At 30.3% G+C, this 27,676-nt stretch overlaps 4 protein-coding genes across 19 annotated transcripts; 1 reads left to right on the top strand and 3 right to left on the bottom strand.

Annotated features, from left to right (window-relative positions):
• Positions 1-1,318: 1,318 nt before the first annotated feature.
• On the top strand, positions 1,319-5,140 carry LOC110645053 (cysteine synthase). 7 transcript variants are annotated; one of them, XM_021798054.2, is made up of 11 exons: positions 1,319-1,438; positions 2,144-2,197; positions 2,307-2,416; positions 2,513-2,570; positions 2,808-3,071; positions 3,148-3,285; positions 3,396-3,447; positions 3,918-3,997; positions 4,411-4,470; positions 4,601-4,681; positions 4,828-5,140. In XM_021798054.2, exons 2-11 carry the CDS (start codon positions 2,159-2,161, stop codon positions 4,915-4,917), a joined length of 972 nt encoding a protein of 323 aa, XP_021653746.2. In that variant the 5' UTR covers positions 1,319-1,438; positions 2,144-2,158; the 3' UTR covers positions 4,918-5,140. The 7 variants fall into 7 exon arrangements, with proteins under 7 accessions (XP_021653746.2, XP_021653747.2, XP_021653742.2 ...); XM_021798055.2 differs by having other exon boundaries at positions 1,422-1,445; XM_021798050.2 differs by lacking the exon at positions 1,319-1,438 and adding an exon at positions 1,439-1,569.
• A 6,721-nt stretch (positions 5,141-11,861) lies between these two features.
• On the bottom strand, positions 11,862-15,553 carry LOC110656736 (cysteine synthase). 3 transcript variants are annotated; one of them, XM_021813655.2, is made up of 11 exons: positions 15,443-15,553; positions 15,010-15,063; positions 14,808-14,917; positions 14,660-14,717; positions 14,137-14,400; positions 13,921-14,058; positions 13,782-13,833; positions 13,138-13,217; positions 12,711-12,770; positions 12,500-12,580; positions 11,862-12,326 (listed from the first exon to the last, which is right to left on the bottom strand). In XM_021813655.2, the coding sequence occupies exons 2-11, from the start codon at positions 15,046-15,048 to the stop codon at positions 12,240-12,242; spliced, it is 969 nt and encodes a 322-aa protein (XP_021669347.2). In that variant the 5' UTR covers positions 15,049-15,063; positions 15,443-15,553; the 3' UTR covers positions 11,862-12,239. The 3 variants fall into 3 exon arrangements, 2 of the variants coding, with proteins under 2 accessions (XP_021669347.2, XP_058002746.1); XM_058146763.1 differs by lacking the exon at positions 15,443-15,553 and having other exon boundaries at positions 14,911-15,434; XR_009148795.1 differs by lacking the exons at positions 11,862-12,326; positions 12,500-12,580; positions 15,443-15,553 and having other exon boundaries at positions 13,138-13,283; positions 15,010-15,434.
• Positions 15,554-17,509: 1,956 nt separating this feature from the next.
• Positions 17,510-21,517, bottom strand: LOC110656735 (cysteine synthase). Of its 6 annotated transcripts, none has more exons than XM_058146755.1 (11): positions 21,366-21,513; positions 20,718-20,771; positions 20,497-20,606; positions 20,353-20,410; positions 19,739-20,002; positions 19,515-19,652; positions 19,365-19,416; positions 18,696-18,775; positions 18,319-18,378; positions 18,149-18,229; positions 17,510-17,976 (listed from the first exon to the last, which is right to left on the bottom strand). In XM_058146755.1, exons 2-11 carry the CDS (start codon positions 20,754-20,756, stop codon positions 17,887-17,889), a joined length of 972 nt encoding a protein of 323 aa, XP_058002738.1. In that variant the 5' UTR covers positions 20,757-20,771; positions 21,366-21,513; the 3' UTR covers positions 17,510-17,886. The 6 variants fall into 6 exon arrangements, 4 of the variants coding, with proteins under 4 accessions (XP_058002738.1, XP_058002739.1, XP_058002740.1 ...); XM_058146756.1 differs by having other exon boundaries at positions 21,299-21,490; XM_058146757.1 differs by lacking the exon at positions 21,366-21,513 and adding an exon at positions 21,236-21,359.
• Positions 21,518-22,817: 1,300 nt separating this feature from the next.
• LOC110656737 (cysteine synthase) lies at positions 22,818-26,823 on the bottom strand. 3 transcript variants are annotated; one of them, XM_021813658.2, is made up of 11 exons: positions 26,636-26,823; positions 26,174-26,230; positions 25,970-26,079; positions 25,628-25,685; positions 25,157-25,420; positions 24,939-25,076; positions 24,783-24,834; positions 23,945-24,024; positions 23,430-23,489; positions 23,216-23,296; positions 22,818-23,098 (listed from the first exon to the last, which is right to left on the bottom strand). In XM_021813658.2, the coding sequence occupies exons 2-11, from the start codon at positions 26,213-26,215 to the stop codon at positions 23,006-23,008; spliced, it is 978 nt and encodes a 325-aa protein (XP_021669350.2). In that variant the 5' UTR covers positions 26,216-26,230; positions 26,636-26,823; the 3' UTR covers positions 22,818-23,005. The 3 variants fall into 3 exon arrangements, with proteins under 3 accessions (XP_021669350.2, XP_021669351.2, XP_058002737.1); XM_021813659.2 differs by lacking the exon at positions 26,636-26,823 and adding an exon at positions 26,544-26,605; XM_058146754.1 differs by lacking the exon at positions 26,636-26,823 and adding an exon at positions 26,502-26,523.
• Positions 26,824-27,676: the final 853 nt, after the last annotated feature.

Raw genomic sequence — 27,676 nt, 5'->3', positions numbered from 1 at the left:
CAGAACACAAGATAGACATAGAAAATAATAGAAGATATCATAGAAGGAGACCAATTAGTAAGAAACAGGATAGGAGGAGAATCAGGGTTGGTACTTGGAATGTTGGATCACTTACTTAGGCGGATTTGCTCACTGCATCATTAAGATTTTTTAATTTATTCTTTAAATATATATACTCATTGCATATAAATATCTATAAATTTAATAAACATTTTATTTATTTTAGCAATAAATATACTTATAAATTATTTTTTATCAAACACATTAATTATTTATAAATTACTTATAAGTGTTTCGACTAAATATATAATTACTTAAAATTTTAAATATTTATAAATTTAAATTAACTTACAAATTGATTAATTCTCATAAATATGACCAAACATCTTCAAATTAAGTGCCTAAGTTTTGTAAGTATTTTTTAAGCTGATGCTACGTGAAGTTTTTTTAAACACTATTACTTAATTTTATTAGCTTTTTTTTTTTTTTTTTTAATTTTAGCTTTCATATGTATAATATAGATAAGCATTGCGCCCAACCCTCTAATTAATGATTTTTTTTTTTTTGTCATGGTTTTATTTGTTTTTGCAGTCTTGTGTTCGGGACGCTCCACATTTTTAAGGTTGAAGAGAAAATTAAATATTTTTTAAAAATGTAAAAGTAAATATAGTATTTGTTTAGCATTAAGATTAAAAAATAAAAATTATTTTTCATAAAAAAGTATAATTTAAATGTTATTAAAAAATTTATTTAAAAAAATTATTTTATTATTTTAATATTTTTATGATTAAAACATATAAAATTTAATTTTAAAGTATTTCTTTAATTATTTAATATTAAAAGCTATTTATGAATTTTAATTAAAATAAAATTTAGAAAATAAATTAAAAAACATGGTCAAGAAAATTTGTTTAATATTAAAATTATTATTGTTAATATTTTATTATTTAAAAAATTAAAAAATAATATTTTATTATTAAAAAATAATATTTTATTAAATATAAACTTATTTGATCTTAATTAAAAAAAATACTTTAATTTTAATTTTATTTAGCCCTTAATTGAAAGTACGAGAGCTTATTTAATTATTTTTTTTATCTTTAATTATAAGATTAAATCACAGGAGATTCTCGAAAACAATTTTTATTAAAAATATTGATTGTGGAGTATTATTTTTAAACTTTTCTTGGGCTTTCATTTAGAAATTTTATCTCCTATTATTGGTTGTTGTGGATAATAATTATAATTAAATTATTATATTGAGATTTTTTTTATAAAATAGTTTTTTAAAAGATTATTATAAAAAAAAATGAAGTTATCAATCGTTTAATTAAATATTATATATATTTTTATTAATTGTGGAAAAAAAAAGACAGCCTTTCGATGGAAGAGAGGGATTAACTTTGCAGGCAACAGTTAGATTATAACATCTGCTCACGTTTGTAGTTCATATTCTCTATCCCTCTCTCTCTCTCTCTCTCTCTCTCTCTCTACTCTAAATGCTGGCACTTGACACAGATACATAAATTGTTGTTGTTGCTCTTGTTAAATAGCTGCTACTGATATTGGGTACCGTGATAGTTTCTGTGCTGATGCTATACTTGTTCTTAGTTTTGGTTCTTGATAATGAGGCTTATAATGGGTCTTTTGAATTTTTGGGGATTTGGTACAGTTTTTCTCCTGCTCTAGTGTTTCGCTGCCCTTTTTTGTCAAAAAATAATTGAGAGAGTAGTCAATTTTCATTTTGTACTGGTTTAGATGTGATTAAGATTGAGTTGAGTTCAGTCAAAGATGTGTTATCCTAGTTCTGCTTCTAATTTGTGCTGGGTAACATGCTTTCATGACTTGGATATGTGCCATAGTGTCATAATGTTGACTGTGTGTGAATAGATTGATTGTATAAATCATGATATTGATTGTAGGATTGATCATAGGGATATTGATATTTTCAAAACCATATATTAAATCCATTGCTTGAGGGAATAATCAAGCAATTTATTCCCCAAATCTTCCCATTCTTTCTCTAAGTTTCAGCACATAGGAATCAAAATTTAACTTCTATTTGTGGCTGTCTCAATCCCTTAGCATTTGCGTCAGTTTGTAATCTCTCTCTAATTCTTCCTACTTCTTTGCCTGCTTGCAGAATTGCTAGAAATATATGGAGGACGATTGTGAGATCAAGAAAGATGTTACTGAAGTATATTTTTCTCTTGTCCTTTTAATTTTGACTCTGGTTATATGTAACAAAAATTTTCCTTATAGCATGAGGCCTTCTTCATTATCCATTTTCAATGGGGCTTATGCAGTTAATAGGTAATACCCCAATGGTGTATCTCAATAATATTGTGGGTGGTTGCGTAGCTCGCATTGCTGCCAAGCTTGAAATGATGGAACCTACATCTAGTGTTAAAGACAGGCAAAATTTTCCACTCGTTATGTATATTTTCTTTACGTCACTGCACGAATCTTTGTTTTGGAATTTAAACAATGGATTTTCATTTTGTGTTTGCAGAATTGCATACAGCATGATCAAAGATGCAGAAGATAAGGGCTTGATTACTCCAGGGAAGGTTAGTCTTAGACACGCTTTATCTCATAAGTGCTTTTCATTCAGTGAAAGAAATTTAATCCCCGTCCAAAATGAAAACAAGTGCCCTTCTGTAGCATGAGGCATGTGTTGTGGAAGTTGATTTAGAAAAAGAAATCCTTGTTAAATGAAGGAAATATGAATATTTGAAAAGTTTCTGTCATGGAAGGTAAAGACTAACAAGCTCCCTTTTTCTGGATGTTCAATCATAATGGCTAAGACAATCCTCATTGAACCTACCAGTGGTAACACGGGCATTGGATTGGCTTCAATTGCTGCAGTGAAGGGCTACAAGCTTATACTCACAATGCCTGCTTCAATGAGTCTTGAGAGAAGAATTGTGCTACGGGCTCTTGGAGCAGAGGTTCACCTTACTGATCCAGCAGAGGGCTTTAATGGTTTACTTCAAAAGACTGACGAGTTACTAAGTAAAACACCTAATGGGCATATGCTTCGGCAATTTGACAATCCTGCCAATCCAAAGGTATCATTTAGTTGGTCTATTATAATATAGATTGATGGTCAAAAGCTTTATAGATCAGTTTATTGTTTTTGTGTAGATTCATTATGAAACCACTGGCCCAGAAATATGGAGAGACTCAGGGGGAAAAGTTGATGCTCTGGTTGCAGGGATTGGAACTGGTGGAACTGTGACTGGAGCTGGGAAATTCCTCAAGGAGAAAAACTCAGAGATTAAGGTTTGTTCTTTCATCAATGTTTTAACACTGGGGAGGGGGAGATAGAGAGAGAGACAGACAGAACTATCGTTAATTGTCTTATTGATGTGTTTCCTTTTGTTAATGCACAGGTTTATGGCGTAGAACCAGTTGAAAGTGCAGTATTGAATGGAAAAAATCCTGGTGAGTAATGAACCAGTTCAAGTTACAGCATCAGAAATCTAGTAAAATAAATAATTTCAAGAAGCAAAGTCATCATTTGCATTTCTGAATCAGATTTCTGGTTATGACAAAGGGCGTAGGAATCAATTGCTAATTAAATAGTGTTGTCAATAATGGGTTACAAGTACTGGTTTTCTTTTAGTTTTCATCCTTTTTTTGTTCTGTTTTTTAAGTTACCATTCTTGTTGGTGGCTTCTATTCAGAAAATTAATAGGCACAATAAGATGTTATGAACTAGCTATTGGCAAGACACAAGAGATGCTACAATAAAATTCATAGAGGGGTTGATATTGGGCCACAAACATGATGCAGACCTGAATGATTTATTGTTGTGTTTGCTAATTGTTTCTCATCTAATCCCTTTTAATGTGGGTGTTATTGTAATATTGACTGTTACTGTCTTGAAACTTTTCTTGCTGCTACTGTCAAAGGTCCGCATCTGATCCAAGGAATTGGTGCTGGTGTAATCCCTAGTGTTTTGGATGTTGACTTGCTGGATGAAGTTCTTCAAGTAAAGTCTAAACCATTTTTTCCCCATTATGATCTTTGAATTGACATGAACTTATCTGTGAAGGTTTGCAGTTCTATTAGCACTTTTAAGTGAAAGATGCAAGTGCAATAATACCACACTAGTAAAATTTTAGTTATGAAGACCTTGCAATATAGTTACAAAGATAGACATTTTCAATTTTCTCAATGATAACTGGAGATATATAATATACAAGCAAATTCTAGCTCTCAAGTCTCAACAAGTCAACAGATTGCACTGAAATGGTTTAAGGGGTTCAGTCATTTAAATTTGCATTAAAAAATGTTTAAAATAACAATATCTCAAGTTTTTTTATGATCATTACTGACAGAAATGGAAAAGGAGCATTCATGCATCATCAACTCTTTTCTTTTGATGGTGATGTAACTTTTCAGGTATCAAGTGAGGAAGCTATTGAAACTGCTAAGCTGCTCGCTCTTAAAGAAGGTTTATTGGTATGAAATGTTGCTTTCCTCCTGTTTGTGCTACTGCTCGATTTCTAGATCTCTATCAGAAGCCCTTGTGTTTTAGCACTTATGACCAAAGTGTGGGACTCTGCTCTTTTCCCACCTTTTTCCTTCACAGGTTGGCATATCTTCTGGTGCTGCAGCAGCTGCTGCAATTAATCTAGCAAAGAGGCCTGAAAATGCTGGGAAACTCATTGCTGTAAGTTTCACGGCCTTGTATGTGTTAAGAAGCATGTGCTTTAGCTTGTTGGATACCATGCCTAAAGAGGATTCTGTCAGGTTCATCATTGTATAATTTCAATCCAAATCCATTAATTTTTTGATTTTTTCTGCTTTTCCTTGTAGGTGATATTGCCTAGTTTTGGAGAGCGTTACCTATCTACAAAGCTTTTTGATTCGGTGAGGCATGAGGTGGAAAACATGACTATTGATTGAGATATTAGTGGTTGGTTTTAATTGAGAACTAATTGCACGTGAAGTTTCAATTTGTTGTTTGTATATCCTTCTAGTTAATGATGATGTACTGTGTTCTCATATGGATTGGAACCCTGTAAAAATCCCATGTACTTCAGAACTGTTCATGTTGGCTTCACTGGACTGTTGGAACTTTGAGAGTGAGCCTTAGTGCAACAATAAAATTATTCTTTTTTTATACAAATTAATTATTTCATTAATACAAATTATTTATTTAATGATATATATTTTCATAGTATGCAATATCCCAAGTGAGCATGCATAATGTTAGTGGTAACGCTAAACGAGGAAATGTTCCTTGCTCACACGCCCTTCCTTCGTTTAGACACGCGGAGCTTTACTAAAGTTGTGACTACACTTAAGGGTGCAATTACCTTATGGCTTGGGGGAATTGGCCCCCCATGTTTATCCTCCTAAAACTTTTAAAATTAAAATTTTACCTATAATTTTTTTAATTATTGTTTATTTCTCAAATATTTTTTATTTTAATTTTGATCTCTATATTTTTATATAAATTTTATTCATATTTTTTATTATTTAATTTTAATTTTTAATAGTTTTACTTTTAATTTAATTAAAAAAATATCATTTCAAATAATATTTTTAAAAATGGTATCCATCAAGTTAGATAATACAGAAATGGCAGAAGAAAATATAATTCAAAATTACGTTTTGTTAAACTACATTATACGACGTTAAAGGGTGTAAAAATTATTAAAAAAATATCATTTAAAATGATTTTTTTAAAAATATTTTAGAATATGATGTGATATTATTTTAAAAAATATCATCTTAAATAATATTTTATTAAGTAATTTATGTAATATACAATATGATGTGATATTATTTTAAAAAATATCATGTGGCTTTTTTTAATAAATTTTATATTATTTAATATGAGTTGATATCATTTAAAAATATATTTTTAAATAATTTTTTATTAAATAAATGCTTTTTATAATTAATTTTATATTCATACTAAATTTGCAATATAATTTTTTGATAATGTTATTTTAATAATAATTAATTCGATTTTAAATAGCAATAATCCCACCACCGACAGCCCACTGCAGTTTCGTCTCGTTCCCTTTTTTATTAGGACAATCTTTGGATGAATCTACACTACTTATTATAATATTGGGTTTTTTTTTTTTCATTTCTCCAAATAATATTGGGGTTGATTTCGTCAGGTGGAGAGTTAGAATATTCTTCTCTTCTCGAACCTTTGCTAGATTTTGACCAAAATATGATTAGATTTTAATTTATGAAGTCGGACCAAATGTGCATTATTTTCGAGCAGGTGTGATGGCTAAAATTAACCATATTTTTAAGGCGAGAGCAAGAAAGTGATAAAGGTAATGAGTGGGAGAAATATTAAAAACAAAAAAAAAAAAACTTAAATATGGTTTAATTTATTTTATTTTAAATTTCATAAATTTATTACATACTAAAATGGATAACTTTTTAAAAGATCAATCATTTTAGGATTTATCTAAAATGAGCATGTTTAATCTATGTGTTCTTTTAACTCTTCATATTATTCAATCAAAAAATACTTCTTATAATTAATTTTTTCTATTTTAATATATGACTCAATTTATTTTTATCTCTCATTTAATTAAAATCTCAAATAATTTTTCGCTTCTAATTATAAATATTTTTTTATCAAACGAGATGTTACATTAATGATTTTATAAAATATTTAATATAAATTAATTATTATTAATTATTTATTGCATTTAATGATTAAATTAAACAGGACCCGCGTCTTTCAAATTATAATCGCTTGTTAAAGATCATACATGGCATTCCAGTACAATTAGATCATCAAATTAGGGACACATTCCTTTTTGGGGATATGTGCAGACAAGCCCCTGATCAGGCTCAATTGATCCCCTATTAAAGTTTTGGATGTAATTAAAACCTTTAACTCTTATGGCTTAGCAATTTCGTGTATTACCCTTTTGTTTGGACAATTGTGCAGAGAAAATGAGAAGAATTAAACAAAAAAAAAATGAATTAAAAAAATTATTATTTAGATATTTTATTAAAATAAAAGAAAAATTAAAAATTTTCTTATAATAAATTTACTTAATTGTCATAAATTGTGATTTTATTATTTTATGATATTAAAGATATAAAAAGTATTTTAATATAAATAATATCTAATTCTTTTTATTTTATTTTAAATTAAAACAAAATATTTTAAGTTAATAAAAAAATTAAAAAAATATAATTTTTTCTTCATTTTCCTTTACTATTTAGATAAAGTAAATTTAGAAAATCAAATTTATCTTTTATTTTCTCTACATTTCCCTTAAAACAAACAAAGGTTAGTGATTATTTGTGTCTTTATCCATTAAATCACTGATATTGTGATCCATAAAATGAATATGACATTCGCTTCTTTTTATGAAAAATTCGCACACATATATATCACAAATATATATATATATTAAAGCTAAACCTTAAAAAGTATTCATAAGAGTGTGGCATGTAGAGTAATAAGAATATTTAAAGCATTAGAATGTAGCATCTCTTTTTATTTTTATTTTTAAATTTAATTATATATAAAAATTAGGTTATCATATTAAATATTAATTTTTATTTAAATATTTTTAAATTTTAATTATTAAAATATTATCTCAATTATTAATATTTAAAATTCTTTTTAACAATTTTTTAAAAATTTTAAAATTTGTTAAATTCATAAATTCAATATTATAAAACTATATTCATCATGTTATAAATTCATAAAATTAATTACTTTATATATATATATATATATACTAAAAAAATATTTAGAAAAATTTAATATATATTTTAAAAATATTTCTTATATTTAAAATATAAGAATTTTAATAATAATTTTTTAAAAATCACCAAGTGACATATATTTTAAATATAAGAAACATTTTTAAAATATATATTAAATTTTTCTAAATATTTTTTTAGTATATATATATTCTATTTTAAACATCTTTTTAATAATATATGTCAAATAATTTAAAAAATAATAAAATATAATCTATTAATTAAATTATTTAAATTTAAAATAAAATTATAATTAGTTAAAATTTTATTATTATTAAAATTTTACCATATAGTTATGAAAATATAAAATATTATAAAATATATATTAAATTATATTTTTAAAATAACATAACGCATACACGAAATGACTAGTTAATGATGCATTGCGTAAATCAAGACAAGACCTAGAAACCTGCGTTTTACTTATTTCATAAGGATTTCTTTTATTTTTTTGAATTTTTTAATTTTTTTAAATAGATTTTATTTATATTTTTTTAAATATTTAAGAGTTTAAAATATTATTTCTATTTCATTTAAGTACTTAAATATTTTTTTATTTAACTTAGGACTTTTCAATTTATTTTTAATTAAATTAGGGTTAAAAACTTATTTACATCATAATTTAATTTTAATATTTTTTAATTTTAGTTAATTAATGAGTATAAAATATTAAATTAAGTTATCAATTTAATGTGATCAAGCTCATAATTCAAGCTTATAGAATATCAACAGTTATTGAATATTAATTATGTGAAGCCAGACTGATTAAATAATTATCAGTATAAGTGAGTATTATTTATTCAGTGTCTAAAAATATTTACTAAAGATAAATATAAGTGGAGTAGTGGATAAGTGGAGAATATGGTGTAGTGGGTAATTGTGGGAGATAGTGGGTGGTTACGAGAGTTGTTTGATGGTTTAGGAAGTTATGGAAGTGGAGTAGTGGTGAGCGAAATGTACTAGTAGTGGAGAGGTGTAACTACTTGACTAAGCCACCAAGCAAGATTTTTAAGTGTTAGGCAGAAGCAGAAAACACCTTGCCAATTAATCAACACATAATAGATACAATGTCTTAGCTTAAATTTTCTCTAGTTCAACAATCTTTACATTTTCAAGCAGTCTTTTATTTTTCAGCTAAGCAATGAGTGTTTTATTTTCAATTCAAGTAATCAATTTACATTTTCCTAGGACATCATTTTTTTTTTGTTAATGCAAATTACTGCTGTGATACCCCTTACCCGTCTACAGTGTAACCGAGTAAACCATGTCACACTCGGTGCCAGAGCACCCTATCTTATCTTACTTTATTCTTTTAATAATTTGTTCTCGTTATATTTTAATATCAATTATTTTTCTAACGAGAAACCAGCGGAGTTTCCCCTGTTTCTATTACCATTTGGTGTATTTCACTGTTCTACTGCTTGAAATTTTCAATAATATTTTACAATGAAAATATCATCCATACTCATCATAGTCATCTCACATTCAATTCTTGCAATTCACATACTCATTTGTACAAATCTATTCATTTCTATACATATTCATTAATGCACGATTTATATATAGAAATTCTCATATTTTCATTAATTTACATAATATATGAACGAATTATATAAGTTCATAAATTACATAATATACAAATTAATTTCAGATGAAAGAGCTAATATGTTAATTTACATCCCATACATATTAAATACAATTTTCTCGATTGTATTACAACATATGAACAAAATCCTAACTTCATGCCTCAAACCCTAATTCTCAAATGTCCATTTCATACAACCCATACAAAACTAGCATTCTAATCATATATACACACTAAACAACTCTAATAATCACAATTTATTTCATTCAAATTCATCAATTCCCTTAACTTAAAAGCTGGCCAAAATTTCTCTTGAATTAAACATGAATAGTTTCTCAATTTCTCTTGAATTTCTTTTCATTTTCCTACTCAATTTCAAGTTTAAAGAAGAGAAAGGGAAGAAGGTAGCACTAACCTTGAATTAGCCAATCCTCAAGACTTGATAACTTCTTGTTTTCTTCTCCTTCTTGCTGCCTAGAGGTGATTTAAGGTGTGAAGAGAAGTTTTTATGAAGCAAACTTAAAATTCTATGGTGATTTTTCAAGAAATTTTAGTGAGAAGTTTGGTTAACAACGGTGAGAGGAGTGAGAGAAGAAGGTTGGCTGAATGAGGAAGACAATGAGCAGAATTGGTTTTCTAATTTTACTCATTTTTATCTCTTTCAATTGAGTTTATAAGTATGTGTCACAATGTGATTGGGTGGAGGCATTTTAATGACATAATTTCAATTTTAATTCATTTTCTTTTCTTTTCTTTTCTACTTGTTTTCAATTAAATCTTTAGCATTATTTATTTATATTTATGTCATATAATTTATTTACTTAATTGGCCAAGTTGGTCAAAAATCATATCTGAAGATGAAATGACCAAAATGCCCTTCATTTTGCTTAACAGACTAAAATTATCTGTACCAATCTAAAAAATTTTCTAAGCATTTTCTTGGCATTCTAATGCCATCGAAACCTCAATGACTCTTCTCTGGAGTCCCAAAAATTATTTCACAGAATTTCCCTCTGGTTTAGGGCTACTAGCTGTAAAGACAGTAACTTCCCGTTAGGGTCACCCATCACCGGGACACCGGCTCATTTAACTTTGTTGGATTTCATTTCTCAAATTTTTCCTAAATTTTTCTTACTGTTATTTGAGTTATTTATGACTCCTCACTCTAGTTTAATTATAGTTTCAAACATTTCAATTGTCTGAACTGATATTAATCACCGGAATAGTCGAATGCACGAACTAGCTAAAGTAATGGCGTTACAACTGCTTTCCTGTCCATATTTTATTTCAAGCAATCAGCCCATTTAATTTTCAATGTCCAATTTACTTTCCAAGCAATGATTTAATTTTTTGCCAAGTAATCAATTTATGTTTTCAATGCACAAATTTACTTTTCCTAGTAAGCGATTTATTTACATTTTTAATGCATAGATTTAACTTTCATTTAAGCACTCAATTTACTTTTTCAACACAGCTTTATATTTTCTGCTATGATTAATTTACTTTTCAAGTACAAATTTACCTTTCAATGCACAAGCTCTCATTCAAGTTTTCTTAAGCATTCAAATAATTTTCCAATTTCACAAAAGTTGAACGAGCAGAGATCCTAACAAAGCGCGTCCTAGTGGAGTTGGGGAACATAAGGAAAGATTAGATTCTTTTTTTTCCTGTCGTTCTGTTCAAAAGTCAAATTGAAACATATTTATTTCACATTAAGATCATACACGTATCTGACATGCCCACAAATCGAGTTTACAAGTGAGTAAAGGCCATATGTGCTTTTGACACATGCAAATTGAATAAAATCAATTTTACAGGAAAACAAAACTCTATAAATATCTATTTTCATCATATGAAGCATTTCATAATTATTTAATAAAATTTTATTTTTCATAAAGCTGGTTTGCATTCTTGAACATTGGATTAAATCTTGTGTTATTTAAGATATTGGATTAGATTTTATTTATTTTCAAGAATTGATTGTGTGTTATTATTTTCCATGCTACACGTTGCATGAATTAAATAAACAGCATTAATTAAGCAAGGCAAGAGACTAATCTATGTTTTGTTCAGATCTTAAAAAAAAAAAAAAAAAATTAGAATTTAACTGCTCTGCCACCTATAGTATTATGGGGAAATTGCCAGAGAAATTCTAAAGTTTACATATTTTTACAATCGTATAAATTAACAGAAATACCACCTTAGTTGTGCCCCAATTTTTAAAAATTTACTAAAGTACCAATGTCAGATAATAGCTCGGATGACATTTTTGTTAATCTCTAACAATGTGATTAATGGTGTGGTATAATTACACTGTTGTCAATAGTTCAAGTGCAATTGTTAAAAAAAACAAAATTCAGGGTGCAATTGTAAAAATGAATAAAGTTTGAAACTTTTTGGGCCAAATATTATTTCAGTTGAGCTTTATATATTGAAGACAGCATCCCATCCGCTTGTACAAAGTACTTTGATTCACTATTTAAAACATTAACAAGTGACCAGCAACTAAACAAATTAGGATTGGAGCGTACCCTTTGCATTTCATATAAAAATGGAAAGCCTTAAGTGATACCAAGGTTCACCCTCAAAAACAAAGCTTCGGTATTTCAATAAAATGAGTCAAAAGAGTACTGGGAAGCCACAATTACACAAGATTTTTACAGAAGTCTTTTACACAGTCACTTGACTTGATTTCGTGGCTGAAAACATATCAGGCAGAATCAGTTTGGTTCGCTATTCCTCCAAACCCCCTATTCAAAGGGACAAAAAAAAGTCCTTTACACGATAACTTCTACATAAGTGTTTGGCACATCAGCAATTCCAAGGCTATTACATATAATAAGTTGAAAATATTCATGAACTTGTTCTTGATTAAAACCAACACCTAATAGGTCATGCTTTCCACCTCATTCCTGATAGAATCAAAAAGCTTGGAAGATAAGTAACGCTCTCCAGAACTAGGGTATATCACCTGCAAGTGAAAAAAGTTACATGATTAATGGAGTTTGATATCAAAGTTATACACACAACAACCATTCAATATATTGGTGCACAATCATGACAGAACTCCTTCACTTTAGTCAAACTAACAAGCAAATTCCAAAGCAGTTTGAATACCAATTAGAAGAAGGTAATGAAGCTTACAACAATGAGTTTCCCAGCATTTTCAGGCCTTTTTGCCAATTTGATTGCAACTGCTGCTGCAGCTCCAGAAGATATCCCAACCTGTGGAAAAAAAAGGGGGAAAAGACAAATCCTGTAGCTTGCATCATAGGTGCAAAGGAAAGAGGGCTTCTGGTAGAGATCTAGAAATTAAATAAATAATAACACTAACAGGAGAATAACATTTTCATACCAATAAACCTTCTTTCAGGGCAAGCAACTTAGTAGTTTCAATAGCTTCCTCACTTGATACCTAAAGGTAATACCACCATCAAAAGTAAAAAAATGATATTTTGTATGGCCATGCATCCATGTGTATGGGTGTGTAAAACCTATATAAACCCTTCTCTAATGAAAATTTAATTGACATTTAAAGCCATTTAATGGAGTTCGATTATCAATGTAGACGGTCAGAATTTGCTTGTCTATTATGTATCCTTTTGTGTCATTGAGAAGATTGAAAATAATGATATCAGTTCTTCATAATTAAATATTTCCCTAGTGCTGCAACTTTATAGTGGCAGCACCACATTTCTAAATGCTAAACAGGAGTTGAATCCAAGCAGATGATTTTCAGGTCAATTCAAAGAAAATGCCAGAAGAAATGATTTTAGACTTACTTGAAAAACTCCATCCAGCATGTTAACGTCCAAAACACTAGGGATGATACCAGCTCCAATTCCTTGGATCAGATGCGGGCCTTTGACAGAGATAGCAAGCAATATTCCCAGAGAGAGGAACAGTCAATAATCATAACACTGTCCATCTTAAAAGGAATTAGATAAAAAATGGTTTAGGTATAACACAATATTGTTCAAGTCTAGTGCATAATCATGGACTAAGAGCAGTATGAGAATTTAAAATTAGAAGCAGGTAAAACAGGAACTTGGACCATAAGAGATAATTTCTTATAGCATCTCTCAAAGTCTCTTCAATTGTTAACTTAGTTTAAGCCCTTATCTGCCTAAGAGTACCGGTACTTCACAAGCCATTACTGAAACCAGGAAACTTTTATCTGCTTCATCACTGGCAAATAATCCCAACTAATATATCATAAAAAAGACATCTATTCACTAGTATCATTTATGGTTTGATTCGTATAATATTGAATTCACTAAATTTCAGGTGCTGTGACATCTCCAAATGATGGAAAGCACTAGAATGAGTAGAACCTAAACACTGGTACTTATAAATCCCGTGTACTTCTGCAAGAATGTATCTGCCCCAAGAAAGAACAAGAAACCAATTAAAATTTACCACTCACCATGTTTTCCTCCACTCAAGACTGCACTTTCTACTGGTTCTATACCATACACCTAAAGCAAAAACAAAAGAAAGCACTCCATTAACTTATATAATCATAATTCTCTCTCCCTCTCAAAACAAAGACACACAAAAGAAACCTTAATCTCTTTGTTTTTCTCCTTGAGGAATCTTCCAGCTCCAGTTGCAGTACCACCTGTACCGATCCCTGCAACCAGGGCATCAACTTTCCCTCTTGAGTCTCTCCATATTTCTGGGCCAGTGGTTTCATAATGAATCTACACAAATAATAACAAACTAATATGTAAATCCTTTTGCCACCAACCCACACTGAAATAGAGGGACACAAAGAATACCTTTGGATTGGCAGGATTTTCAAATTGCTGAAGCATATACCCATCAGGTGTTTTACTTAATATCTCCTCTGCCTTCTTAAGTCCCCCCTGAAAGGCCTTGGCTGGGTCAGTAAGGTGAATCTCAGCTCCAAGAGCCCGAAGCACAATTCTTCTTTCGAGACTCATTGAAGCAGGCATGGTGAGTATAAGTCTGTAACCCTTCATTGCAGCAATTGCAGCCAATCCTATACCAGTATTACCACTTGTAGGTTCAATGAGGATGGTCTTTAGCCAGTATATTTGAACAACATCCAGAAATAAAAGTAAAATTGTTAGTCTTTACTTCCATAACATTGACTAGTCTCAGATAGACATATTCCCTTCATTAAAATGGACTTCTACTATGATGGGCTTTCCATATTATTGCATATACACAAAAATTAAGTCTGATTCCTAATGAGAGGTACTTCATGAAAGCATTGATTATGGTTAAATTTCTTGCATAGAATGAAGGACTGGTGAAATGGGAATGAATATGACCAACCTTCCCTGGCGTAATCAAGCCCTTATCTTCTGCATCTTTGATCATGCTGTACGCAATTCTGCTTGTGCAAAAATGAAAATCATTGTATTACCTCCACGGCAAAGATTTGTGCATAATGAAAATATACAAACAGATGGAAAATGCATGCCTATCTTTAACACTAGAGGTAGGTTCCATCATTTCGAGCTTGGCAGCAATTCGGGCTACGCAACCATCCACAATATTATTGAGATAAATCATAGGGGTGTTACCTATTAACTGCAAGGAGAAGAAGAAGATGCAGAGACACAGAACTACTGTTACTTAAAAGTCAAAACAGCAGATAACATGGAAAAATGAGGAGGATATACTTCAGTAACATCTTTCTTGATTTCACCATTGTTATCCATATCCTTCTAGTTATTCTGCAAGCACATAAAGAAATGAAATGATTTTAGATTTGAGACATGAAAAGGATAACAAGATTACAATCTAATGCAAACTAAAACATTAAGTACTGGGAGGAATCATTTGTAGTTTCTTTCTAGTTCCATTGATGGTAACATCAAAGAACATTGGAGTTATCCACAGTTTGCTTAATTTGAACCCTGAACTACCAATTCGAATTTACTGTCTTTCTCTCTCTCTCTGAGTTTTTTCCCCTTGAAAACAACAAAACAAAGCAATAACTAGAACTGCCAAAAAAAGACCACATCCCCAAAGTATCAAGACCCAGTAAAAATCTGACTATGAAGAACCAAAAACATTAAGCAAACTCAAACACAGCAGCAGTAGGGATCTCACCAATAGTATCCGATGTCAGCAATTTTTTCTTGTATCAATAATCACTTTTTTTTTTTTTGGGCAAAATCCTTGTCTGTACTGTAAATGCAATTCCAACATTAATCCCTTCCTTTTTCTTTTAGGAAATCGTCCAAGGTAGGCTAATTATTGCATATATTGTGAGAGCACTAAAAAAAAAAATACTACTTTATATATAAAAAATTATTATTTTTTTAATTTTTTAAAAATAAAATTTATACTTAAAAAAATATCCATATATAAGAGATACACCTAATAATCTTTTCTTATATAATAAATTATTATTTATTTGATAAATACCGTAATTATTTATAATATATTTTGTATATCTTAAAAACTAGAATAATTAGCTTGATATTTTGTTTAGTCAATAAAATAGGCATTTTTGTCTACTTTGATAGTTACAATTAATAATGTAATCTTTCTCTTATCTCTCCTTCTTGTTCACCTTTCATTTCTTTTTATTTATTTTTAGCTCTCCCTATTTTCTTTATTTTTCTTCTTCCATTTCTCTCCCTCCCTTCCTCCCTCTTTAGATTCCTTTTCTTTTGTCTCTTTCGATCACATGATTAATTAATATTCCCTCCGTCCCATTGTAATAAATAATTTAGAAATTTTTTTTTATTTCACATGATTTATCATTTCAAAAAAAAATGTTAATTTTTTTTAACTTTACCTTTATTTATTATTATTTTTAATATATTTATCTATTTTTAATACATTTTTACATTTCAATGAAATTAGCCAATTATTAGCCTTTTTTTTTTATAAAAATGATGTTATCTAATTATTTTTTTAATTTTTATGTAAAAATCTTATAAAATTATTGAAATGGGACAAAAAGAGTAATTTTTAAAATATATTAATTAACTTGTGAATAATTGTAATATTTAGAGAGTAAATAGTAATTTTTTTTTTGGAATACTAACAAAAAAATTATGAACTTTTTAAATGGTGTGACTAACTAATTGACATAATGAAATCTTAAAAATCAATTAATGTAATTTGTAAATACAAAAATAACTAATAAATAATAACAATGCCTAAACACTAATAGCTGGTTTGGGGGAAATTTTTGAAGGCAAAAGATCAATGTTTAAAGTGTCATACTTATTTAGGAGAAAGGTTTTTTTCAAAGAGGTAAAATTTTTTGAGATTTGAAAACTCCCAAAATCTTTACTTTTCAATCTACTAAATTAGTGGGGTTCGAGAGTTTTTACCGTTTTACCTTCTATTATCTTACCTTATTTTGGCCTTATTTGGTAATATTAATTATTCTTGTAACTGTTGACTATTTTAGTAACTATTCACTATTAAATATTAATTATTAGTGATTAATTATTTACATAATTGTTAAAGCAAAATGTTTAATAAAAAAACTGTTAAATTAACAGTTAAATATAAAAATAGTAATATAATTTTGTTAACGCTAGTCAAACACTTTCTCAACTTCTAAAAGCTAAGAGAGTAACTTTTATGATCCACTCTCTCAATCTCTGAACACTTAAAACTCACTCTTGGCTAGAGTTTCTTGACAACAGTCCAAGATTGAAAAGATAATAATTCAAAGGACCCAATTCTGGAGAACTTGTTTTCTTGGTTCAAAAAGTCAACTACATGATTTTACATGCTTACTTTTAAAATCCATACTTCAAAAACTTCATCCAAACTTTAGAACTCACCTTAGAAACGTTTCCTTGGGGTCAAATTTAACATAGGAATTTAATGGATGTTTCTAGCAAAATAGCTGTAATGGCAATTCAGAAAAAGGGTATTAGAAACTGTGAGGAAACTAACCACCATGTGATTTATGTGCATCTAATTCAAGCAGGAACGCAAACATCAGTTTCTTGATTATTCTGAAGATGATGATGCTGTTGTGGAAAAACAGATGCCATTAGTAGCATAAGGTTTGGCGAGATCCAGCATTTAGAGGAACCAAAAACAGGGATTAGCAATGAAAATGCTGTACAATACTCATAATTTCCCGGCCTTTTGTTTGTCAAACGTTTAACTTGCTATGATCTGCATGAAAAACTAATTAAAATATGTCATAAACATATCAAAATCCTACTTGGTGTTTATATACACATTCAGTTCAACAATGATATAGGCCAATCCCATATAATTAAGTTGCTTAAGAATCATCGAGGACAATTGATTACATTATATGTGAAGGATAAACTTGTTCATTTATTTTATATTAGGAGAATGAGTAACATAGAAGGTACATGGCCTTGAGGGTGGCCTTCATTTGCACATCGGAGGGGTAATTACTTCAACTCACAATTGCGGTGATGAAGGCCTGCATTAGTTCAGCCCTCGCCAAGACAAGTGCATAACTAAAAACAAATCATAAGTTCCAGAAATATTATAAGATACTGAAAACAGGGCCTATCAAGGCCTATGCTACCCTCATTGTGATCTTAATCAAAAGTCATTTTTTCAGCTTCGTGTCTAAGGGACTCAAACAACTTAGAGGACAGATAACGCTCCCCAGCACTGGCAAAAACTACCTGCACAGCAAACAAAACAAAATGACTTAGTACATGTACAGCATATTGGATGGCAATCACCTACAGATGCGAGAAGTTAATCCATTCGATGAGTTAGGCATGGTACTAGCATCCTTAGCAGACTATGCTTGCAGGGAGTGACAGGACCAATTTTTATGCTAATCAGACTTACTACAATGAGTTTCCCAGCATTTTCTGATCTCTTTGCCAGCTTCATAGCAGCAGCAGCTACAGCACCGGATGATATTCCCACCTGTGAGGAGAAAAAGAGATCCAACAATTTTTGTTACAGATGGGGGACACTGTAATCCATGAATACCATCTTAAGTAGCTTTAACATACCAGCAAACCTTCTTTCAAAGTAACTAGCTTGGCAGTTTCAATAGCTTCCTCACTTGGTACCTAAATTGTAACAGCACCAGAACGAAAGTTAAGAGAAATGTTCTAAAGAAAGCCATAAACTAATGACACTCTTAAACTTGTTGCATCAGACCCTCAATGTCTGCATTAGGAGTTTAGGACCCATAATTTGCTTGTCTATCTTGTGAAGACACAAACTTCTCAGATGCAAAAGCTTATTTACAATTTCTGATCATGCTGTAGGCCTCTTAGTGCATAGATCACTTCATGTTGCAATCAGAAAAACAATAAAAAGAATGGAAGCACAAGCAGATAATTTTAGAGTTAAATACAAGCAAATGACATGGTTTTAGACTTACCTGAATAACTTCATCAAGAATGCCAACATCCAGAACGGAAGGTACAATACCAGCACCTAGTCCATCGATTAGATGGTGACCTTTGACACACACAGAAAGTAAGGTATCCAATATACCAGAGAAGATAAAATCATAAGCACATTGCAAATCTTCAAATTACTTGCATGATAAGTGTGCTCAATGCTTAGGAGTGTTTGCTTTACAGAATCTTTAAAAGATCCAGTATCACTCTAAATTTCTTAGTACATACAAGTTTCAAGGATTGTTTTGCTTAAACAGAATCTCTAGATGCAGGAGTTTAGGACCTATCAGATATTGGCAAGACTTTTTTAGTTGTTAGAAAAATCAATTACTTTTCTAGATGGTTTCCTCCCCTTGATAGAATCTTCTATCAGTCTTCCATTATTCCTAGTTTCCAACTACATATACCTTAAATCTTTTTGTCTGAATTAGTCTGGTTGAGCTGTTGAGCAAAACTGTCAATATTTTGGTTCAGAGTTCCTACTGCTTAATGTTTCAAGTCTTTTCAGTGTCCTATCAACCTCTAAAGTAATGAATAACTGCAACACATGAACCATGAAATTTGACCCCAAGCCCCACAACTAGAAAATTTATGGGACCATGTAAAAAAGAACAAAGAATACAACCACGAAGTGATCCATGACTTACCAGGTTTTCCACCATTCAAGACAGCACTTTCTGCTGGTTCTACACCATAAACCTAGGTATGAACAAGAGAAAGTTATACAATAACATAAAATAATTAAAGCTGGAAAACAGCAGGCTGTTCGTGCACAGCAAATATAATATGAAGAATGCCTTAATCTCTGGATTTTTCTCCTTGAGAAATTTCCCCGCACCAGTTACTGTACCACCAGTTCCAATCCCTGCAACCAAGACATCAACTTTACCTCCGGAGTCTTTCCAAATCTCTGGGCCAGTGGTTTCATAGTGAATCTACATAAATGACAACAAACTGGCTTATTAATCCTTTTGAACCTTTTGACCGCTAATACACATCACAAATATTGATGAAAGTTTACCTTTGGATTGGCAGGATTTTCAAACTGATGAATCATATAACTATTAGGTGTATTTTTCTGTATCTCCTCTGCCTTCTTGAGAATCTCATAATAACCCTTGTTTGGATCTGTGAGGTACAACTCTGCTCCAAAAGCTCTTAGCACAATCCTTCTCTCAAGACTCTTTGAAGCTGGCATAATGGCAATAACTTTGTAACCCTTTGCCGCAGCAATGGATGCCAGTGCAATCCCAGTGTTACCACTGGTAAGTTCAATGAGGACAGTCTTCAGCCAATTTTAAACCAAAACATCCAGAACCCAGAAACAACAGAAATTTTTAATTAGAATAACCCATAAATTGAACCACTAATGTGGCTATTGCCCTCATCGGACCAAAAATGCTTTGGAATATTCACATTGCAAGATCCAAATGCTTGCAGGAATTAAAAACTTATATTGCATTCTTCACGCAAAGGTATGTATATAACTGGCTAAAACAACACATTTCTAGTAGTAGAGCAACACATTTCAGGGTTTTGTGGAATGGGATTCATTTCCCCCCCTTTTTTTATTTTTCACTAAAGAAGGGTTGCATATCAGTAATGATGAACAAATCAGGAACTTCTGCTACTGACCTTCCCTGGTATAATCAAACCCTTCTCTTCTGCATCTTTGATCATACTATGTGCTATCCTGTATGTCATACATGAAAACAAACAACAATAATTTCAAAACAAAAATTAGAAAACTGATAAAAGAAAATGAAACCAGTTTTATACCTATCTTTAACACTAAAGCAAGGTTCCATCATTTCAAGCTTGGCAGCAATTCGAGCTTCACAATCTTCCAAGATATTGTTGAGATATACCATAGGAGTGTTGCCTATTAACTGCAGAAGGCCAGCAAGAAGGAAGATACTCATCATAGAAAAGATTGTTGTTATTTAAGGCCATAGTTGAAATAAAATATTAGAGGTGACAATGAAGAGGGGAAAAATTACTTCAGTAACATCTTTCCTGATTGCACACTTGTCCTCCATTATTTTCTAGAAAATCTAGAAGAAAGAACAAATATGTGAAAAGAAGTGAAAATTCTTTAAAGAATATGGGATCTAACAATAAGAAAGCATTCCATAAACATAGGGACTTCCAATTTTTTCGAGTTCCATTGGTAAATGGATTATGCAGTTATGCTCTAGACACTACTGAATGCTGCTAGATAAGAAATTTAGCTAAATATCCTAACAGAAGAGCTCCGACAATTCAAATGTTAGATAAATGGAACAGAAACCCTTAAACATAAATTCATCAAATACAAAGGAAATGACCAACATGAGGAGCACAGAGCTGACAAGAAGAAATCACCAAACTTTCATAAACCAAAATTTTTAAAACTTATTGACTGAGTAGCAGCAAAAGTTGACAAACTCAATGTATTCAAATAAACTCAAATATATAGAATCTTGGAAAGGAAAACCAGCACAAACTAAAACAGAGATAACCAAGAAATATCGATTACCCAACAGTGGAGTAAGTAAAACATCAAGAAACCAACAATAGCAGAAGGGAAATTATTAACAACCCATGATTATTTGCAGCACAACAATACAAGAACTGGAAGATGAACAATCCATGGGCAAGATCCTAACCAGGGAGCTCTTGCTAGCTATAACGTAAGGTTAGTTGACGACTGCACTAGGGTATTTGTGGACTTTGGATTCTAAACTATCCGAATCTAATATTTTAGAAAATTTCTGATTTTTTTTTTAATTTACTTATAACTTTTTAGAACTCTTTCTTTGCAAATTATTTATTTCAAATGAAATGAAGCTTGGATTTTGATTATAAACCTCAATTAAAGTAAAAATTTTAGATACACGAAATTATAATAAAAGAGAAATAAAAAAATTTATATTAATTATGATTGAAAAATAAAATAAAATCTTAATTAAAGATGAAAAATATTTAAAAATAAAAATACCGCTTGTTCCAATCAGGAAAAAGTCTTCATTCCTCACGTCAGTCCCGAGTCCAGTAACGAATGCGCCCTCGGTGTATGTTAACGTTTCTGTTCAATATCAGATATAATTAATTATAATATTAAATTAATTTTAATTAAAAAATATGTTTTATCAACTAATTTTTTAAATATTTCGACGTTGGAAGATATAAAAAATATTTTTTTTAAAATATTTTTTTATAAAATAAATAGAGCTTAAATTATAATATTTTTATTTGATAATTTTTATAATTCATCCTTTAATTTTCTCTTATTCCATTTTTATCCTTAATTTTAATTTATTATTAAAAAATTCTTAAATTTTAATCTTTTAATCTAAAAATCTACCATAATAGGGGTATTTGTGAAATAAAATTAAAATTTAAAATTTTTTTAATAATAAATTAAAATTAAGGAAAAAAATGAAATAAGGGACCAAATTCAGGAATGAATCATAAAAGTTAAACCCTATTTTCTTACGAAGCTAGGAGCTCCTTTTCCTGCATTTTCAACATTGTAGAATATCACTAGAGGGAAAAATTACAATTTAATCCCAAAATATGAATTTAATCTCTTAATTTTTTAATGCAAACTAAGTTGATTTTTAAAATATATTTTTATTGATAAATAATTTTTCACTAAAATTTATCATTAATACCTAAATCTTAAGATTAAATTGTTATAAATATTAAAAATAAAGGAATTAAACTATTATAAAAGTAAAATGGACCTAATTTGGGGTTACAACAGCTCTAGAATTTCATGTGTTTAGATAAAAATGGCAATTATAAGAACATTAATTAGAATTCTCTATGTATCATGAATTATAATAGACGTAAAGAGCTTTCTTTATAAACTAAGGGTGAATGATATCCTAAAAATAAATAAAATAAAACTATGGGTAAATGAACTTTCCAAAAGGGCAAAAAATCTATGGGTGGATGAACTCTCTTTAAAAAGTGAAAGAAATACAATGGGCTTGTTGTAAGTAACAACCATAGATCAATGATATCCTAAAATAAAACTACAGGTGAATTATTCGAAAAGGAAAGAAAATCTATGGGTGAATCTATGTAACATTCCTTTGAGGAAAGATAATCACTTGTTTCTCAATGTTTTGGCCAAAAATTTATTATTCATCACAACAGTTGCAAGTCAACCCACAAGCTTTCCTTAATACGATACAAAGAGCAGAAAAGACCCCACATTGTTCTGATTAGGAAACTAGGAACAAGTAAATCATTGAAACCGTAGACAGTATTGCTCCTCTTAGCCCATCCTCTCTATACCTCAAGGCTCAAAAGTCATGTTCTCTGCTTCATGCTTCACAGATTCAAAAAGCACAGATGATAGGTAACGTTCTCCAAAGCTGGGGAAGACCACCTGTTTAACATTTAAAAATGGTAGGATGCACCCACATTAGACAACAAACAAGGTCAATTGCTACAGCTAGAAATGAACTCGAGTAACAAATGTCGAGAAAGAACAAATCAAACTTACAACAATGAGTTTTCCAGCATTTTCAGGCTTCTTTGCTATCCTAATTGCTGCAGCTGCAGCAGCACCAGAAGATATCCCTGCCTGCAATACATATGATCCCATTAAACAGATCTCAATACTGTTGCATGCTCCAAAATATTGAATAATTAAAAAGAAGGGTGCTAGCAAATGATGATTCATTGCTGGAACAAATACTAATTAATAGTGTGCTTACCAGCAACCCTTCTTTCAAGGCAAGAAGCTTAGCAGTTTCAATTGATTCTTCACTTGATATCTGCCAAGTCATATGATGTTTCATGTAAATAAAATTATTGCATCTCAGTAACAAAGATTAGTTTGTAGGTCTTAGAAATGAAGAGTATGGTTAAAAAAATACATGAATTGAAGCCAAAATATATATTTGCTTTTACAAGAATAAAAAGAACACACTATAAAAAGCAGACTTGAATAATCATTGCCCTTCATGTTTTGTAAAATCTTTAGCAATGATGGTAGGACATGCATAAGAAACACCCAAAATTGCTTTCTGAAAAATTTGAAGAACTGCTACAACATGCATAGCTGAACAATGCAAGTTCCCTTTGTTTACAAGTCCAGTATCTTGTATTCTCAACTCTCATTATATACTTCCATGCATAAAAATTAAAATGAAAGAGGAGAAAAAATTGTTGCCCAAACAACCTCAGATATTCACGTCTGAATAATCTAATTAAAATGACTGACACTTACTTGAACAACTTCATCAAGTATACCAACGTCCAAAACTCCAGGAATAAAGCCAGCACCAATTCCTTGGATCTTATGTGGGCCTTAGAAATTTAAACAGCACACAATCAGTCAGGTTAGCAAAGAAACCACATAACCATTTTCTTCAACTAGACAGGAATTCGAATAGGGATAATCCAAAATATGACAAATGGCATGCAAAATCTTGAATAATAATCTAAAGGAACAAACAGACAAGTAGTTTAGAAATACAACTATATTTCTAAAGGTTCAGATATTAACAGAAAATTTAAATTCTAAAATTTTTCTATGCTTATTTCACTAATTCAAAGAACAAAAATTGTATTATGTTTCAGCAGTTGATCAATTCAACTATTTTCTAAACCAAATATCCAACTTAACCTCCTCACCAACACCAAGGACAGTTTGCGTTCTGGAACAATTACTTCCTAAATTAAATTTGTTAAAATTATATATATATATATATAATAGGGGGAGAGAGAGAAATAGAGAGATCTTTTGGTTGCTACTCATATACAAAAATGTCATATCAATCAAAAAGACACCCAACAATCATACTTTTTAGGTATTATTTGAAAAGATTAATTGATTAAGAGAAAAACAACATGACAGGTTAAATGTCAAATTGTCAATAGAAGTAGATGACAGCTGAACTAAACTAACCCTGGGCGATGGAATCTTAAAAAAGTAAGGGAAAAAGCTGCAATGTAAATGTAGCCAATATTAGCTTGGTTAGTTTATTCATGATTACAGAACAATGGAATCATAGAAGGATAGAAAATAAAAAATACAAACACAAGACCAAGGAATCATGACACACCAGGTTTCCCTCCTGACAACACAGCACTTTCAACTGGCTCTACACCATAAAGCTGAACATCAAAAGAGAGAAAGAATGATTAGAAACCATTAAGCAAACAACTATCACCAAGACTCTGATCTTGTGAGTAAATCAAAAGAACACAAAGAGGTTAACCTTAATATCAGGGTTTTGCTCCTTAAGATACTGCCCTGCACCTGTCACTGTACCCCCAGTCCCAATCCCAGAAACAAGAGCATCAACTTTTCCACCTGAGCCTTTCCAGATCTCTGGTCCAGTGGTCTCATAGTGGATCTGCACAGAAAACATGAATCTGATTGTACTTTTCTTCAACCAACAAGCCAATGATATGAAAAAGGCTGACAAGATGATACCTTTGGGTTGGCAGGGTTTTCAAATTGCTGCAGGATATAAGCATTTGGTGTCTTAGCTAATATTTCCTCTGCCTTCTGAACAGCCCCTTTCATGCCCCTTGCTGGATCAGTAAGAACCAGCTCAGCTCCAAAAGCACGAAGAACCATTCTTCTTTCTAGACTCATAGAAGCAGGCATTGTAATTATGAGCTTGTACCCCTTAGCAGCTGCCATGAATGCCAGCCCTATGCCAGTATTGCCACTTGTGGGCTCAATGAGGACACTCTACAGCATTAAGGAAGAAAACTATGTCAATAACAAAGTTCCCTCTTCCAATTTATTTCTCCAAAATGAACAAAAGCTTTGTTAGAGCTATAAACAGATAGCGTAAACTAGTTATGAGTTCAGTTGACATTAACTAGGAAGTTGGATTATCATATAAAAGGGCTTAGCAACTGTTTACTCTTTGTCTGTGGTCCTGATGGTACTAACCTCACCCGGCTTGATGAGACCTTTCTCCTCTGCATCTGCAATCATGCTATATCCAATCCTACAAACAGTATAAGAATCAAAGAAAATTCCCATTATTCAGGATGTTTCAAGGGCCTCATTTTGTCACATGTAATGGAGATCCAATTCTAACAATGAAGCTCGAAATTTGCAAAACGTATACAACCAATAAACAACGTAAATTTCCACAGGAACAAAAATTTCAGATTTACAGAAAAATAATTTAACAAACCAACGAAATACAGTCTAATAGTCTAGTAATTCACTAAGAAAGCAATATATTATGAATTCTTCTATAAATAACAAGAGCAACGTAACTAGTACCTATCTTTAACACTTGAACAAGGTTCCATCAGCTCTAGCTTAGCAGCAATGCGAGCCACACAGCCATCCACAACATGGTTGAGATATACCAGTGGCGTTTTACCAATCAGCTATTCAAGTCAAAAGTAAATGGGTGAGTAAGCCATAGCTTAAATTTCATATTAAAACTCTGCCAAAAAAAATTTTGCAGTGAAGAGAACTTACCTCAGTAACATCGTTAGCAATAGCGATCTTCTCCTCAGCCATTTTCTTGTCAGATCACTGCATAAGCATCAGAAAAACGCTAGGTGATCAGCAAATGAAACTAAAATGAAACATCCCCCGACATTGGAAGCACTGAAAGAATTTACCAAAACCCATTTGATCAAATCTGGAAATGATTCCAAGAAACTCATAGGGTAATCCAACTAAAAAATATCACTATAGTCTAAGACAGATTAATAAAAGTTGAAAGTAAAAGAGAACACATAGATTAATCCAACTAATCCTAAACTAGTTAATGAATCAAAGTTTTCAACAAACAAGGACTAACCCACATTAAAGCAAAAGGAAAAAGTGATAAAAATCAACCAACCCTGAAATTCACGAAACAACGCAAGAAAAAGAGGAAAAAGAAAGAAGAAAATTGCTGATAAAAATATGATATATGACTGAGAGAACACCTACCAGAGACAACCTTGTCCTATAAGGAAAAGAGTAACGACGGCAGGCTCAGGCTGAAAGAGGAGTAATAGCTGATGTCCAAATAAATCTCTCCAGTTAGTTTACAAAATCAAGAAATTGAGAATCATCGGCCGGGTTAAAGAATTATGATTATTATTTTTTTATTTATTACAGGGTAAATGCGACAGTCTGTGATTGAGAAAGGTTATGGGTCCTTTTCTTGGGATGTTAATGTCAAAAGGCGGACATGTTATAAAGTGAAGCGGAGATATTATTTCGGTAACTTACATAAAATATTAGAGCAATAAAAAATAATAAATATATAAATATTATTATTAAAATTAAAAAATTAATTATATTTTTTGAATTTTACTTTATATAATATGTATTTATTTATTATTAATTTACCATTTCAAATATATTATTATATATTGAATAATTGATGTATAATGTAATTTCTCTAAAAGGTCAAAAATTTTGTTTTTATTTTTTTAAAATAAAAACAAAATAATTATAAAAAAATATTATATATATATATTAATAATTATTATTATTATTATTATGGTGGTGGTGGTATTTGGTTGAAGGTCAGTGCGACCTTTGGTGAGGTGGAAGAGTCCATGTAATTTTGTTCATGCATCATAATCCCATGACTTTTTACCAACCTCTACCTTTTGGAAGTTTTTACTATAATTTTTATTTTTTATAATATAAATTTCTTTTTTTTAGAATATAAATTTTATTTTATTAGTATGCACCATTACTTGTATATGCATAAAAAATATTTGAATTAATAGTAAAAAGAGAAATTTAATTAAAAATGCGATTAAAGATTATTCTATTTTTTTTTATTTGAAGGTTTAATTAGATTTATAAGTAACTTTTACAATTGATTATATACTAAATTTAAATAAATTGATTAAATTTAAAATAAATTCAGACAATATAGCACATAAATTGAATAAAATTAAAGTATATTAAATTTAAGTTAAAATTAATTCCTAATAATATTTAATTATATTAAAAAATTAATTTTTAAATAAC

The sequence above is a fragment of the Hevea brasiliensis genome, chromosome 5 (assembly GCF_030052815.1).
Source record: "Hevea brasiliensis isolate MT/VB/25A 57/8 chromosome 5, ASM3005281v1, whole genome shotgun sequence".
Lineage (NCBI taxonomy): Eukaryota > Viridiplantae > Streptophyta > Magnoliopsida > Malpighiales > Euphorbiaceae > Hevea > Hevea brasiliensis.
Note: the sequence above shows the minus strand (reverse complement) of the source record. Positions and strands in the feature narration are given on the sequence as shown.